The sequence below is a fragment of the Octopus sinensis genome, linkage group LG26 (assembly GCF_006345805.1).
Source record: "Octopus sinensis linkage group LG26, ASM634580v1, whole genome shotgun sequence".
NCBI classification, from domain to species: Eukaryota; Metazoa; Mollusca; class Cephalopoda; order Octopoda; family Octopodidae; genus Octopus; species Octopus sinensis.
Genome location: NC_043022.1, coordinates 19593501 through 19606880, shown reverse-complemented (window position 1 = coordinate 19606880; position 13380 = coordinate 19593501). Strand labels below are relative to the sequence as shown.

Sequence of the window (13380 nt, the reverse complement as noted above, 5' to 3'; positions counted from 1 at the left end):
CGTAATTCTCAGGGATATTTCAGCGTGACACAGGATGCGACAAGGCTGGCCTATTTGAATAACAGGTACTCATTTTTGCCAGCAGTGTGGCCTGGAGCAACGTGAAATTAAGTGTCTCGCCCAAGTACACAACTCGCCACCGGAAATGGAACACACGACCATAGAATTGTGAGCCGATTACCCTAACCACTAAGCCACGCGCTTTCACACATTTATGTATACATACATACGTTCAACCGTAAGCCTGGGGAACAAATTCTGCGATTAGTGTGGCATGTTCTCTTAAACCTATCCGGATTGGGATAAAACGTGTGTTAAAACGTGCCAGTGATTAATCTGCACCGATCTTAGGTTTCAAAGGTCATTAAGACGAATAAACATTTGAACAACTAAGAGAAAATATATGTGTGGGTAAATATTCTACAGTCGTGTATATAAACACATCTGTTTATAACACGTTCAAAGACATACATGTGCGTGTGTACATGTATGTATGTATGTATGTATGTATGTGTGTATGTATGTATGTATGTATGTATGTATGTATGTATGTATACTCTTTTACTCATTTACTCTTTTACTTGTTTCAGTCATTTGACTGCGGTCATGCTGGAGCACCGCCTTTAGTCGAGCAAATCGACCCCGGGACTTATTCTTTGTAAGCCCAGTACTTATTCTATCGGTCTCTCTTGCCGAACCGCTAAGTAACGGGGACATGAACACACATAGCAGAAGACAGTTGCCCAAGATGCCACGCTGTGGGACTGACCCGGAACCATGTGGTTGGTTAGCAAGCTACTTACCACACAGCCACTCCTGCGCCTATATATAACTATATAGTTTATATTCATATAAAAAAAGAAAAAAACAATGGAGATTGGGAAATTAATAATTGATTATTATTAACAACAAATAATCACCCCCTACAGCTGTTTCAAGTAATACTCAGTGAATTGTAAGGTCGTGTGTTCCATTTCCGACGAGACACTTAATTTCACGTTGCTCCAGACCACACTGCCGGCAAAAATGAGTACCTGTTATTCAAATAGGCCAGCCTCGTCACATCCTGTGTCACGCTGAAATATCCCTGAGAATTACGTTAAGGGTACACGTTTTTGTGGAGTACTCAGACTTTTGCGCCTTAATTTCACGAGCAGGTTCTTCTGTTGCTCGGATGAACTGGAACCCTCGTCGTGCCTGTGTATATATGTGTGTGCGCGCGCGGGCATGTGTATAGATAGACACATATATACATATACACATTGTACACAGTCATAGGTGCATGTATATATATATATATTGATTTTTTTCTTTTTTTATATGAATATAAACTATATATATATATATAAGGAAATTGATTCCCCCCAAAACATTTGGTATCGAACCAGTATTTCCTTGGATGATACCATCCCTTCATCAAGCTAACATAACCCCCTAATTGTATACATACATACATACACACACACACTCACGCACGCACACACACACATCGTGGAACTTCGTCGGTTATGAGAAAAATAAAAATAAAGCAAAGGTAGATAAAATATATATGTATACTCTTTTACTCTTTTACTTGTTTCAGTTATTTGACTGCGGCCATGCTGGAGCACCGCCTTTAATCGAGCAACTCGACCTCGGGACTTATTCTTTTGTAAGCCCAGTACTTATTCTATCGGTCTCTTTTGCCGAACCGCTAAGTAACGGGGACATGAACACACCAGCATCGGTTGTCAAGCAATGCTAGTAAAAGAGTAAAGAGAGTAAAGAGTATGCCTGAGCATAATATCTTCATAGGGGGATAATATATCCTTGATTGTTTTATATATGTGCCTATGGATTCATCAAAGCAGACTCAGATTCATTATGGCAGAGTCTGCTTTAATGAATCCATAAACACACGTATAAAACATCCAAAGGTATATTTTCCCCTATGAAGATATTATGCTCAGGGCATATGAATTTAAAATTTAATTACTTCACTGAGTATTATTTGAAACAGCTGTAAGGGATCATTATTGATTTATTGTTAATAATAAACAATTATTAACTTCCCAATCTCCATTGATTTATTTCTTTTTTTATATGAATATAAACTATATATATATATATATATATATATATATATATATATATATATATATATATATATATATATATATATATATATATATATATATATATACTAGCAGTATCGCCCGGCGTTGCTCGGGTTTGTTTCGACTCGCTGGAATTGTAATTTTGAAAAGTAAAAATTTTGTGAACATTTTTCTGGTTGAAATACACCGAAAAGTGGCGACACAGCAGTGAAAAAATCGTAAAAAATAGGGATTTTCATAGAAAAAAGCAGCTTTTTGATGTAAATAATTTTTGGTGTTAACATGGTCCAATTTGAATTTTATGTTCTACGGAAGGAAGAGCAACCCTTCTTCTATCATACTCTCAATTTTGGTCAACTTGCGCCGCAGGGTCTCGGAGGAGGTAGTGTTAGTTGAAGGTTACCAAACGTGGCGCACACAGACAACTTTAGCTTTATATAGAGATAACACACACACATTAATACACATACATAGACACACACACACATGTATGTATGGATGTATATATGGGTACTTGTATCGCAGAGTGGTCCCGGTTGCGCACACGCGGATTCGCGCGTGCGCGCGAGCCAGACGTAGGTACTCGATACTCGATCGCCCTTAAATAATTACTTTTTTTTACAGAAACGCGAACGTATATAACGCGCAAAATTATTCCGTAGAATTTATCAAATTAAATAACGCAAAATTAATATATTTTTTGAAATTGCAAATTATTTAGAATATAAAAATCTGGCTGCTATTTCTAGGTGCCTGAGTAACAACCTTGCGGATTTACAGATAAATGAATTAATTACTATTTTACAGAATAAAATTAATGAATTAATTATATAAATTAAATAATTCTTGAAAATTAATTAATATTAATATTTTTTGAACAAAGTAAATAATTTTTAAAACTTGAATAATAATTTTTTTTTACACAAACGCGAACGGGGAAAAGGGGGTGGCGAATTCGATTTTTTTATTTTCGTTGAATGAATTGAATGAATAGAAAAAATGTATAATATATGTTGTACATACCTAAATTTTTTCTTTTTCATGACATTATAGCAAAATAGTAGTGAATTATATAAATACCAGCAGTACATTTTTTTTTCTGGGGTATTTTTTTTCAACCTCGTCACATATTTGCCCCTTTCAATTTAAACAAAGTCTTAATTAAGCAATTACGGCAGCTTAGCAATGGTTTCAATACAGGCGTGACATCTGTATCTCAATTGTTCAAAACCCTTCGAATTTTTTCGCACGTGATGATATCATAGTGAAAACTTTCAATTATGCGCGCTTAGAAGTACGCTCGCAAATTAATACTACCAAAATTTTAAAGTTCGCGCTCCGCTTGTGTGTGTGTGTGTGCGTGCTTTAGGTGTACGTAGGTATGTGTTTTTGTGTGTGTGTGTCACTGAAGCCATACATACATATATACATACATAACCCCTCTCTCTCTTTTCTCTCTCAGTCACTCACTACAAAAAGTGAATAAAAAAGTTCAGTTATTTCTGTCTTTCACTCTCTCTGTCTCTTTACACACACTAACAAAAGCACTTCACTTACACACCACACTTTCTGTGTCGCACAACCCATCAAACAAACACACACACACACACACACACACTCACGCACGCACACATGTACATCAATGCTTACGGAGTGAAATGTTAAAATATTGAGTTTTCTCGAATTTTGTCTTAATTGGGGGTGAAATTGAAAGAAATTTTTTATGGCATGACCGAATGGAGTACTTTGAAAAATCTTAGGTAAACTCTAATTGAAGAAATTGTGTGAGGAGTAAATCGTTATGTATTTATTTGTTTCTGTTTGCTGTGTTTTTTATTTTTTTAGTAGTGGTTTAAGGTACACTTGCAAAGAGAAAGTGGGAGAAATTATGTTGATAGCATGAGTGATCCGTTTTATAGAAATAGTTTCAGTTTAATCGTTGCACACTTGCAAAGAGAAAGTCGTAGAAATGAGAGTGATAGCGTGAGTGAATCAGATCGCTCCCTTTTTGTGTGTGTGTGTGTGCGAGTGCTGTAACCCACACTAAGAAAAGCATTTGACTCATACACCACAATGTGAGTTTTCTCTAAATTTAGCTTAATTGGGGTTGAAATTTTAAAAACTGGACCTGGCACGACCCGATGCATTCTACTCTTAAAAATGCTAGGTAAATTGTATTGAAGAAATCCTATATTGTAGATTTCTATAAGATACAAAGGGAGGCAGATAGAATCTGCCTTTTATAATAAGAGATATAACTATTATTTTAAGGAAGTTGATTCCCCCCAAAACATTTGGTAATGAACCAGTATTTCCTTGGATGATACCATCCCTTCATCAAGCTAACATAACCCCCTAATTGTATACATACATACATACATACATACATACATACATACATACATACATACATACATCAAAAGCGGAAAGTGTAACCTCTCGAAATAGCTGTTCTTCACTCCTGCTCCAGAGCGTCGGCTGCGGGGTCATTCCGAAAAGCTCTATCTGCGACGATTTCATCTCAATCGAAAGAGAGGGGCTTTCTCCGTCCGGGTTGCGGATCCGTGGAATAAGCTGCCGGACGAGATGGTGAAGATGCCGACGATCGCTCGGTTCAAAGTCTTCCTTGACCTCAAGTGGCCTGAACTCTTTACATGAACACCACCCTGTACATAACTCCATGTCCCCCGACATGGCCTTGCTTTTTTTTGAGCCAAAAAATTAACTAACTAACTAACTAACTAACATACATACATACATACATACATATATACATACACACACACACACACACACACACACTCACGCACGCACACATGTACATCAATGCTTACGGAGTGAAATGTTAAAATATTGAGTTTTCTCGAATTTTGTCTTAATTGGGGGTGAAATTGAAAGAAATTTTTTATGGCATGACCGAATGGAGTACTTTGAAAAATCTTAGGTAAACTCTAATTGAAGAAATTGTGTGAGGAGTAAATCGTTATGTATTTATTTGTTTCTGTTTGCTGTGTTTTTTATTTTTTTAGTAGTGGTTTAAGGTACACTTGCAAAGAGAAAGTGGGAGAAATTATGTTGATAGCATGAGTGATCCGTTTTATAGAAATAGTTTCAGTTTAATCGTTGCACACTTGCAAAGAGAAAGTCGTAGAAATGAGAGTGATAGCGTGAGTGAATCAGATCGCTCCCTTTTTGTGTGTGTGTGTGTGCGAGTGCTGTAACCCACACTAAGAAAAGCATTTGACTCATACACCACAATGTGAGTTTTCTCTAAATTTAGCTTAATTGGGGTTGAAATTTTAAAAACTGGACCTGGCACGACCCGATGCATTCTACTCTTAAAAATGCTAGGTAAATTGTAATTGAAGAAATCCTATATTGTAGATTTCTATAAGATACAAAGGGAGGCAGATAGAATCTGCCTTTTATAATAAGAGATATAATTATTATTTTAAGGAAGTTGATTCCCCCCAAAACATTTGGTAATGAACCAGTATTTCCTTGGATGATACCATCCCTTCATCAAGCTAACATAACCCCCTAATTGTATACATACATACATACATACATACATACATACATACATACATACATACATACATACATCAAAAGCGGAAAGTGTAACCTCTCGAAATAGCTGTTCTTCACTCCTGCTCCAGAGCGTCGGCTGCGGGGTCATTCCGAAAAGCTCTATCTGCGACGATTTCATCTCAATCGAAAGAGAGGGGCTTTCTCCGTCCGGGTTGCGGATCCGTGGAATAAGCTGCCGGACGAGATGGTGAAGATGCCGACGATCGCTCGGTTCAAAGTCTTCCTTGACCTCAAGTGGCCTGAACTCTTTACATGAACACCACCCTGTACATAACTCCATGTCCCCCGACATGGCCTTGCTTTTTTTTGAGCCAAAAAATAACTAACTAACTAACATACATACATACATACATATATACATACACACACACACACACACATATCATGGAACTCCGTCGGTTCTGAGAAAAATAAAATAAAGCAAAGGTAGATAAAATATAGAAATAAGAATGATATAAACAAAAGAAAAAATAAACAGGCAAAAGAAAACAACAAAGTACAGTAATTCCAAAGAGGAATAGTTGTCCTCTTTGGTTGCACTTTCCAGTTGGTTAATATACATCTGTTCATGTGGAAACAATTGTGAATATCCCATTTTGTGAGATAAGGCAAATCTTAGGAACCTTAAAAGTTTGTAACATTTCTCATTACAACAATTTCTGTAAAGAAAAACCATCTCATCTTATCCGTTAATCTTTTGTTTTTCCTGAGGAGAGAGGGGGAGGGGTGGAGAGAGAGAGAGGAGAAAATAAATGTGTGCATGCGCGTGCGTGAGAGAGAGAGAGAGAAAAGATGAGAAGTAACAATGTGTCAGGTGTTAAATGTAAGAAAGACAAAATGAAAATAGTAAAAGGATTGAAACAAAATCATTAACAGTTACTATTAAAAATAGAAATTTATTCACATTTGTAATGTCAACAGTAGAACCGTTGCTCTCTGATAAAGTCTATACGAGATTTGTTTTTAATGATCAATAAAATATATACCAACAAAAATTTATTGTTCGAAGAAAAGGAAACGTTATTCAAAATATTATCTTTACATTTTCCAGTTTTATAATGACGCTTATTATTTTTATATTTTACGTTGCTTTTGCAATCAATGATTACATCGTATATAATTTTACAAAAGATTTATTTATTTGTGCAGTACTACACGTTATTTTTTTAATCTTCGTTCAAACTTCACCCAAACTCCGTTTTTGGCAGCCAGAAAGACACTGTCGTCTAATGCAAGAGGGTCCTGGAAGAGAGACATATGTATGTTATTTAATCATATGACAAGCATACAAATATACATATACTTACATATATATAATAGTTATCGCCGTACTAATATGACATTCTTATAAAAATAAGAATAAAGCTGACCGCTTATTAGCTCCATGAGGCCATCGCCTTAAGTTAGCTATTTGATACACAAACTGTATCCATATAACCTTTGAACAAGGGAGGTCAGTCGCTCCACACTACTTGGCCGGCAGCTACAGACGCGTTTCGGGGTATTGCCCCTTTTCAATGCAGCGTAGCCAGACCAGTAGGTGTCGCTTCTGACAATCTCTGTTCAAAGGTTTTATTTACCTAGCTTCGGTGGAATACATCCACTTGTTTTCAATAATAGAAATATTAAAATTACTAAGTCTCTCTAAAAGAGAACAACGGCAGCGTTCCCGGAAAATAATAGTTATCGCCATACTAATATGGCATTCTTATAAAAATAAGAATAAAGCTGACCGCTTATTAGCTCCATGAGGCCATCGCCTTAAGTTAGCTATTTGATACACAAACTGTATCCATATAACCTTTGAACAAGGGAGGTCAGTCGCTCCACACTACTTGGCCGGCAGCTACAGACGCGTTTCGGGGTATTGCCCCTTTTCAATGCAGCGTAGCCAGACCAGTAGGTGTCGCTTCTGACAATCTCTGTTCAAAGGTTTTATTTACCTAGCTTCGGTGGAATACATCCACTTGTTTTCAATAATAGAAATATTAAAATTACTAAGTCTCTCTAAAAGAGAACAACGGCAGCGTTCCCGGAAAATAATAGTTATCGCCATACTAATATGGCATTCTTATAAAAATAAGAATAAAGCTGACCGCTTATTAGCTCCATGAGGCCATCGCCTTAAGTTAGCTATTTGATACACAAACTGTATCCATATACCTTTGAACAAGGGAGGTCAGTCGCTCCACACTACTTGGCCGGCAGCTACAGACGCGTTTCGGGGTATTGCCCCTTTTCAATGCAGCGTAGCCAGACCAGTAGGTGTCGCTTCTGACAATCTCTGTTCAAAGGTTTTATTTACCTAGCTTCGGTGGAATACATCCACTTGTTTTCAATAATAGAAATATTAAAATTACTAAGTCTCTCTAAAAGAGAACAACGGCAATCTCTGTTCAAATTGTCTGTCCAGTTTAGAATGTAGTGGGACTGAACCCGAAGCCCCGTGTTTACAAAGCCAGCTTCATAACCACGTAGTCATACCCACATCCTGTACATTTTTTACCTAAAGAAAATCTTGTTATTAATCTCTGTAGTTGCAACCATGTTTAGAATGCCATATTAGTATGGCGATAACTATTATTTTCCGGGAACGCTGCCGTTGTTCTCTTTTAGAGAGACTTAGTAATTTTAATATTTCTATTATACATATATATATATATATTATATATATATATATTATATATATATATATATAATATATATATATATATATATATATATATACAGAGATGTACTCGCATAGCAAGTAACCTGATCTGAGATCGTGTGCTGGAACGAAAACAATTGCAGCATGGAAGGTGTTTATAAGCCATTTAAGAATCACACAAAACCGTTAGATTCACTTCCACATTTAAATTTGATTTGTCAAAATATTTTCGGCGCTTTGAGACCGCGACCTGTTCACACACACACACTCACACACACGCGCGCACAAACACAAACGCACAAACACACACATACACATATACATATACATATACAAACACACACACAAATCCTTTTAGTTGGTGTAGGCACAGGACTGCGATCATGCTGAAGCACCACCTTGAAGAGTTTAGCTGAAGAAATCGACCCCAGTGTTTTTCTTTAAGGATCTGGTTCTTCGCTCACTAACGGTAACTCCAGGCAATATGATGGTGGTATTAAAGACAACCGATGATGACGACCACTTCAATACAAGACCAGTTTTACAAAAACTGCGACACAAGTGACCCCTGTTCAAGGCATTCCTTCCAGGGAAATTGAATTTGAAACCATGCAGATATGGTTGCAACTACAGAGATTAATAACAAGATTTTCTTTAGGTTAAAAATGTACAGGATGTGGGTATGACTACGTGGTTATGAAGCTGGCTTTGTAAACACGGGGCTTCGGGTTCAGTCCCACTACATTCTAAACTGGACAGACAATTTGTACTACTGTCCTGGACCGACTAATTCTTTGTGCGTGAATTTGATAGACGGAAACCATGTGGAAGTCCGTCGTATATATTTGTGTGTATATATATATATATATATATATATAGTTAATCCAAACAAGAAAGTACAAAAAACACAACAACGCAAGGACGTGGAACAAACAAATATAGTATTATTGGACGCTCTTCGTCGGAAACATAGGAGAAGGAAAGATCCAGAGAAGGGAAGACAGAGGAAAAAAATCGCCAACGGTACACACGAGGTCGCATAGATGTGTGCGTGTTACACTTTCGTTTGTTACCGCATCAATGCTTGATGACCGGTGTTGGTTTGTTTACGTTCCCGTAGAGTAGTAAAAGTATCATTGTCGAGTAGTAAAAGAGACCGATAGAATGAAAGCCAGATATTGAAATAAGTGCTGAAGTTGATTTATTTAAGGAAATCCTTCCATGTGGTGCTCTAGCATGGCCACTGTCCAATGACAGGAACAAGTAAAAGATAAAAGTATAAAAGATAAAGTCTCGACTGGGAATTGAACCTATGTTTCAGACTAAACAGCTTGAGAGGAAATTACCTCGTTACAAAATAAAAGCAAGAAAAAGAATATATATATACGTATTTAAAATATATACCCATAAATTTGATATATATTTCAAAGTTTACAAAAGAAACAATAGAACTTACTTCGGTTTTTTCAGTTCGAAGAATTTTGAAATTTCGAATCATTTCAACAGCTGCTATCTTGAACTCCAGCTTGGCCAGTCTCGTTCCAAGACACATTCTTGGTCCTGCACCAAATGGTAAGTAGGTGAACGGCACTTGTTTAGACTTTGCTTCTTCGCTAAATCTGTAAATGACAAAAGTACTTGAATAAATAGCCATATATTGTTGATGTTGTTTAGATAGGGATCTCCTCTGGTCAAAAGCTTCTTAACGTTAGCCACTTCATTTTACTGGCATCCATACGCACATGTACTACATAACGATAATATTTAACTCTTTGTGGGTGCTACGGCGAACAAACATAAGACAAGACTGATAAATCATTAATTCTCTAAAATATAGGAGGAAAGAGCATAACACTTCATTGGCGACACTAATTTGACAAATAACAATATTAGTTAGTCAATTTCCTGATTGATTATATGAACTGTCTTTCTTTATGATACAAAGAAAAGGGTTGCAAATTATTTTTTTACAGGAACACTCCCATTTCTGAATAGGTTTAATAAGCACAATAACTGATTATAAGCTGCAATCATAAATTTCATAAAACTTTACTGAATGTAGATTTGCCACTCAGTAACCGGGATATCAGGCGCTTGTACACACATATAGTTTCTTTTTTCTCCATCAGGCACTAAGGTATAGTGGTCTATCCCTTCCTGCTACCTCTGAATACCTAGCTGTCTTTGTGGTTACATCAGAATATGCAGCTGCTCTATTTATTTAAGGTACACGTATACATGTACATTTGAGATTATGAATACATAAAAAATTGAGTGGAATTACGAATGAACTTAAATGTATGTGAACTTATAAGTACATATATTCTCTTTTACTCTTTTATCCCTTTTACTTGTTTCAGTCATTTGACTGCGGCCATGCTGGAGCACCGCCTTTAGTCGAGCAAATCGACCCCGGGACTTATTCTTTGTAAGCCCAGTAATTATTCTATCGGTTTCTTTTGCCGAACCGCTAAGTAACGGCGACGTAAACACACCAGCATCGATTTCAAGCAATGCTAGGGGGACAAACACAGACACACAAACATGCACGCACACATATATATATACATACATACGACGGGCTTCTTTCAGTTTCCGTCTACCATATCCACTCACAAGGCTTTGGTCGGCCCGAGGCTATAGCAGAAGACACTTGCCCAAGATGCCACGCAGTGGGACTGAACCCGGAGCCATGTGGTTGGTAAGCAAGCTACTTACCACACAACCACTCCTGCGCCTATGTATGTATATTCATGTGTGCATTTATGCGCATGGATATGAGTGAATATATATGTGGGTGTTTGTTTAAATGTACACTTTCCCACATACACAGGTGTGTGTGTGTGTGTGTGTTTGTGTGTGTGTGTTTGTGTGTGTGTGTTTGTGTGTGTGTGTTTGTGTGTGTGTGTTTGTGTGCGTGTGCATGTCTATATGTGTATAAGTTTACTTAAGTAGCTGCGTGTGTACAAGCTGTTACTGGCTTGCATAAGTACATTTGCGCGCTGGGACGTGTGTGTGTGTTGTGTTTGTGTAAAGAAAGGAAATTCTCTATATATGTGTGTGTGTACACATGTTTATCCTTATGCAATTATTTTCGTACTATCAATTGAATAGTCTAAAAGCAGGAGAGCTAGTGAATATATGCTTCTCTGTATATGCGTGTATGTGTGTAAACACACACACACAGACACATAATACACACACACACACACATATAGGGGTGTATTTGTATGTGTGTGTATAGCCTGGTTTGTCTATGGCCTTGTTTGTATGTGTTTTGAGCATTTTTTTATGCAATAAGTCCCTTCGCTTCACAATCCCACCTGCCCTTTCTCTATACCCTTTTTGAGTTCAAATTCCACTTTCATCTTTTTGTGGTCGCTAAAATACATATTAGTTGAGGAGTGGGGTCAATGCAATTGACTTAGGCCTTTCCTGGAACTTGTTGGTCTTGTGTCAAAATTTGAGATCAATATTTTGTAAGATGAGGATGTGATATAAACGTAGATCAGACGATAAAACACAAAACTGGTGTTTGTGAATAGAATCTCTAAATCTCATGAACACATCTGCAGCAGTCTATGAATGAAAGCATAATTTATATTGCTAACCTTTCTGGAATGAATTTTTCTGGTTCTGGCCAGTATTTTGGATTGTAATGTAGAGCATCCACAGCGATTCTGACAGTCAGGTTTTCAGGAATGTTCACACCTTTTATAGTGCACGCCTTATTGCACTGACGTTCCACGCTGAAACAGCAGTTTATAAACATAAAGCAAATGAGCAAATATATATATATATATATATGTAGGTCCCGGGTTGAGTCGGGATTAACCACAGTAAATAAGGTACTCAATACATAGCAGAGTAAATATATATGTATATATATATATATATATATATATATATATATATATATATATATATATATATACACGTATATGTATATCAATATATCAATATATATATGTGTGTGTGTGTATGTATATAAAAAGGGTGTTATAATAACATTGAGGTTTTCATGCAGCTGAAAAAAGTATACACCTCGAGGGTTTGGACGGCTCTATACTAGAAAACGGAGAGACGGCGAGGTGGCAGAAACGTTAGCGTGCCGGGCGAAATGCTTAGCGGTATTTCGTCTGTCGTTACGTTCTGAGTTCAAATTCTGAGTCGATAAATAACGTACCAGTTTCGCACTGAGTCGATGTAATCGCCTTAATCCCTTTGTCTGCCCTTGTTTGTCCCCTCTGTGTTTAGCCCCTTATGGGTAGTAAAGAAATATATACTAGAAGACGGATTAAAATATGAGAGGAGGTGAGAACAGAGCAAGTTGTTGTAGTAGACAAGTTACATGGCTACACACATGCAGAAGAGAGGGCGAGAATGATGAGTAGGAGGTAGAGAGAGATTTTGATGATGAGTAATCCAGGTGGCACCACAGGGTACTATGTGAGTGGGGACAGGAGAACTAAGAGTGGGTGTGGGGTATAAATACATAATTGCGTATGTATTATACGAGGGTAGGGTGAAAAGCTCATAGGCTGACAATGAAGGAGTGATACTAGAGCTGTGAAATGTTGCATGCTTTAATTTCAACTCGTGGAGGCATGTGGCTTAGTGCTTATAATTGTAAGATTGTGGTTTCGATTCCTGAATAGGCAATGCATTATGTTTTAAGCAGAACACTCCTTTTCACGTTGCTCCAGTCCGTTCAGCTGGCTAAAATGAGTAATCCTTCGACGGGCTGTCGTCCGATCCAGGTGCAGAATACATACACCATGAAAACCGGCCATATATGTCTGAATGACTCGAAAATGATCTTTATCTTATCCTTCTTACAAATAATTGCATCCTTTCTTCATTCCAGGTAAACTGGCATCTGGCTCTTCAAAGAAGACTTCAAATGTAACTAGTAGCGACAGACAAAATTTGGTTTCACAGTGTTCACAAGAACCTGCAGAAAAAAGGTTTAGCCCCCAAGTACATTCATGCTGACATGGTTGCAGCATTAGACGATGACGATCCAGCTTTATCAACGGGGCA

At 37.2% G+C, this 13380-nt stretch overlaps 1 protein-coding gene across 1 annotated transcript; it reads right to left on the bottom strand.

Moving 5' to 3' along the window:
* Positions 1-6776: 6776 nt before the first annotated feature.
* LOC115224698 (thromboxane-A synthase) lies at positions 6777-12118 on the bottom strand. The gene is made up of 3 exons (XM_029795554.2): positions 11949-12118; positions 9794-9956; positions 6777-6929 (listed from the first exon to the last, which is right to left on the bottom strand). The coding sequence occupies exons 1-3, from the start codon at positions 12107-12109 to the stop codon at positions 6846-6848; spliced, it is 408 nt and encodes a 135-aa protein (XP_029651414.2). The 5' UTR covers positions 12110-12118; the 3' UTR covers positions 6777-6845.
* Positions 12119-13380: the final 1262 nt, after the last annotated feature.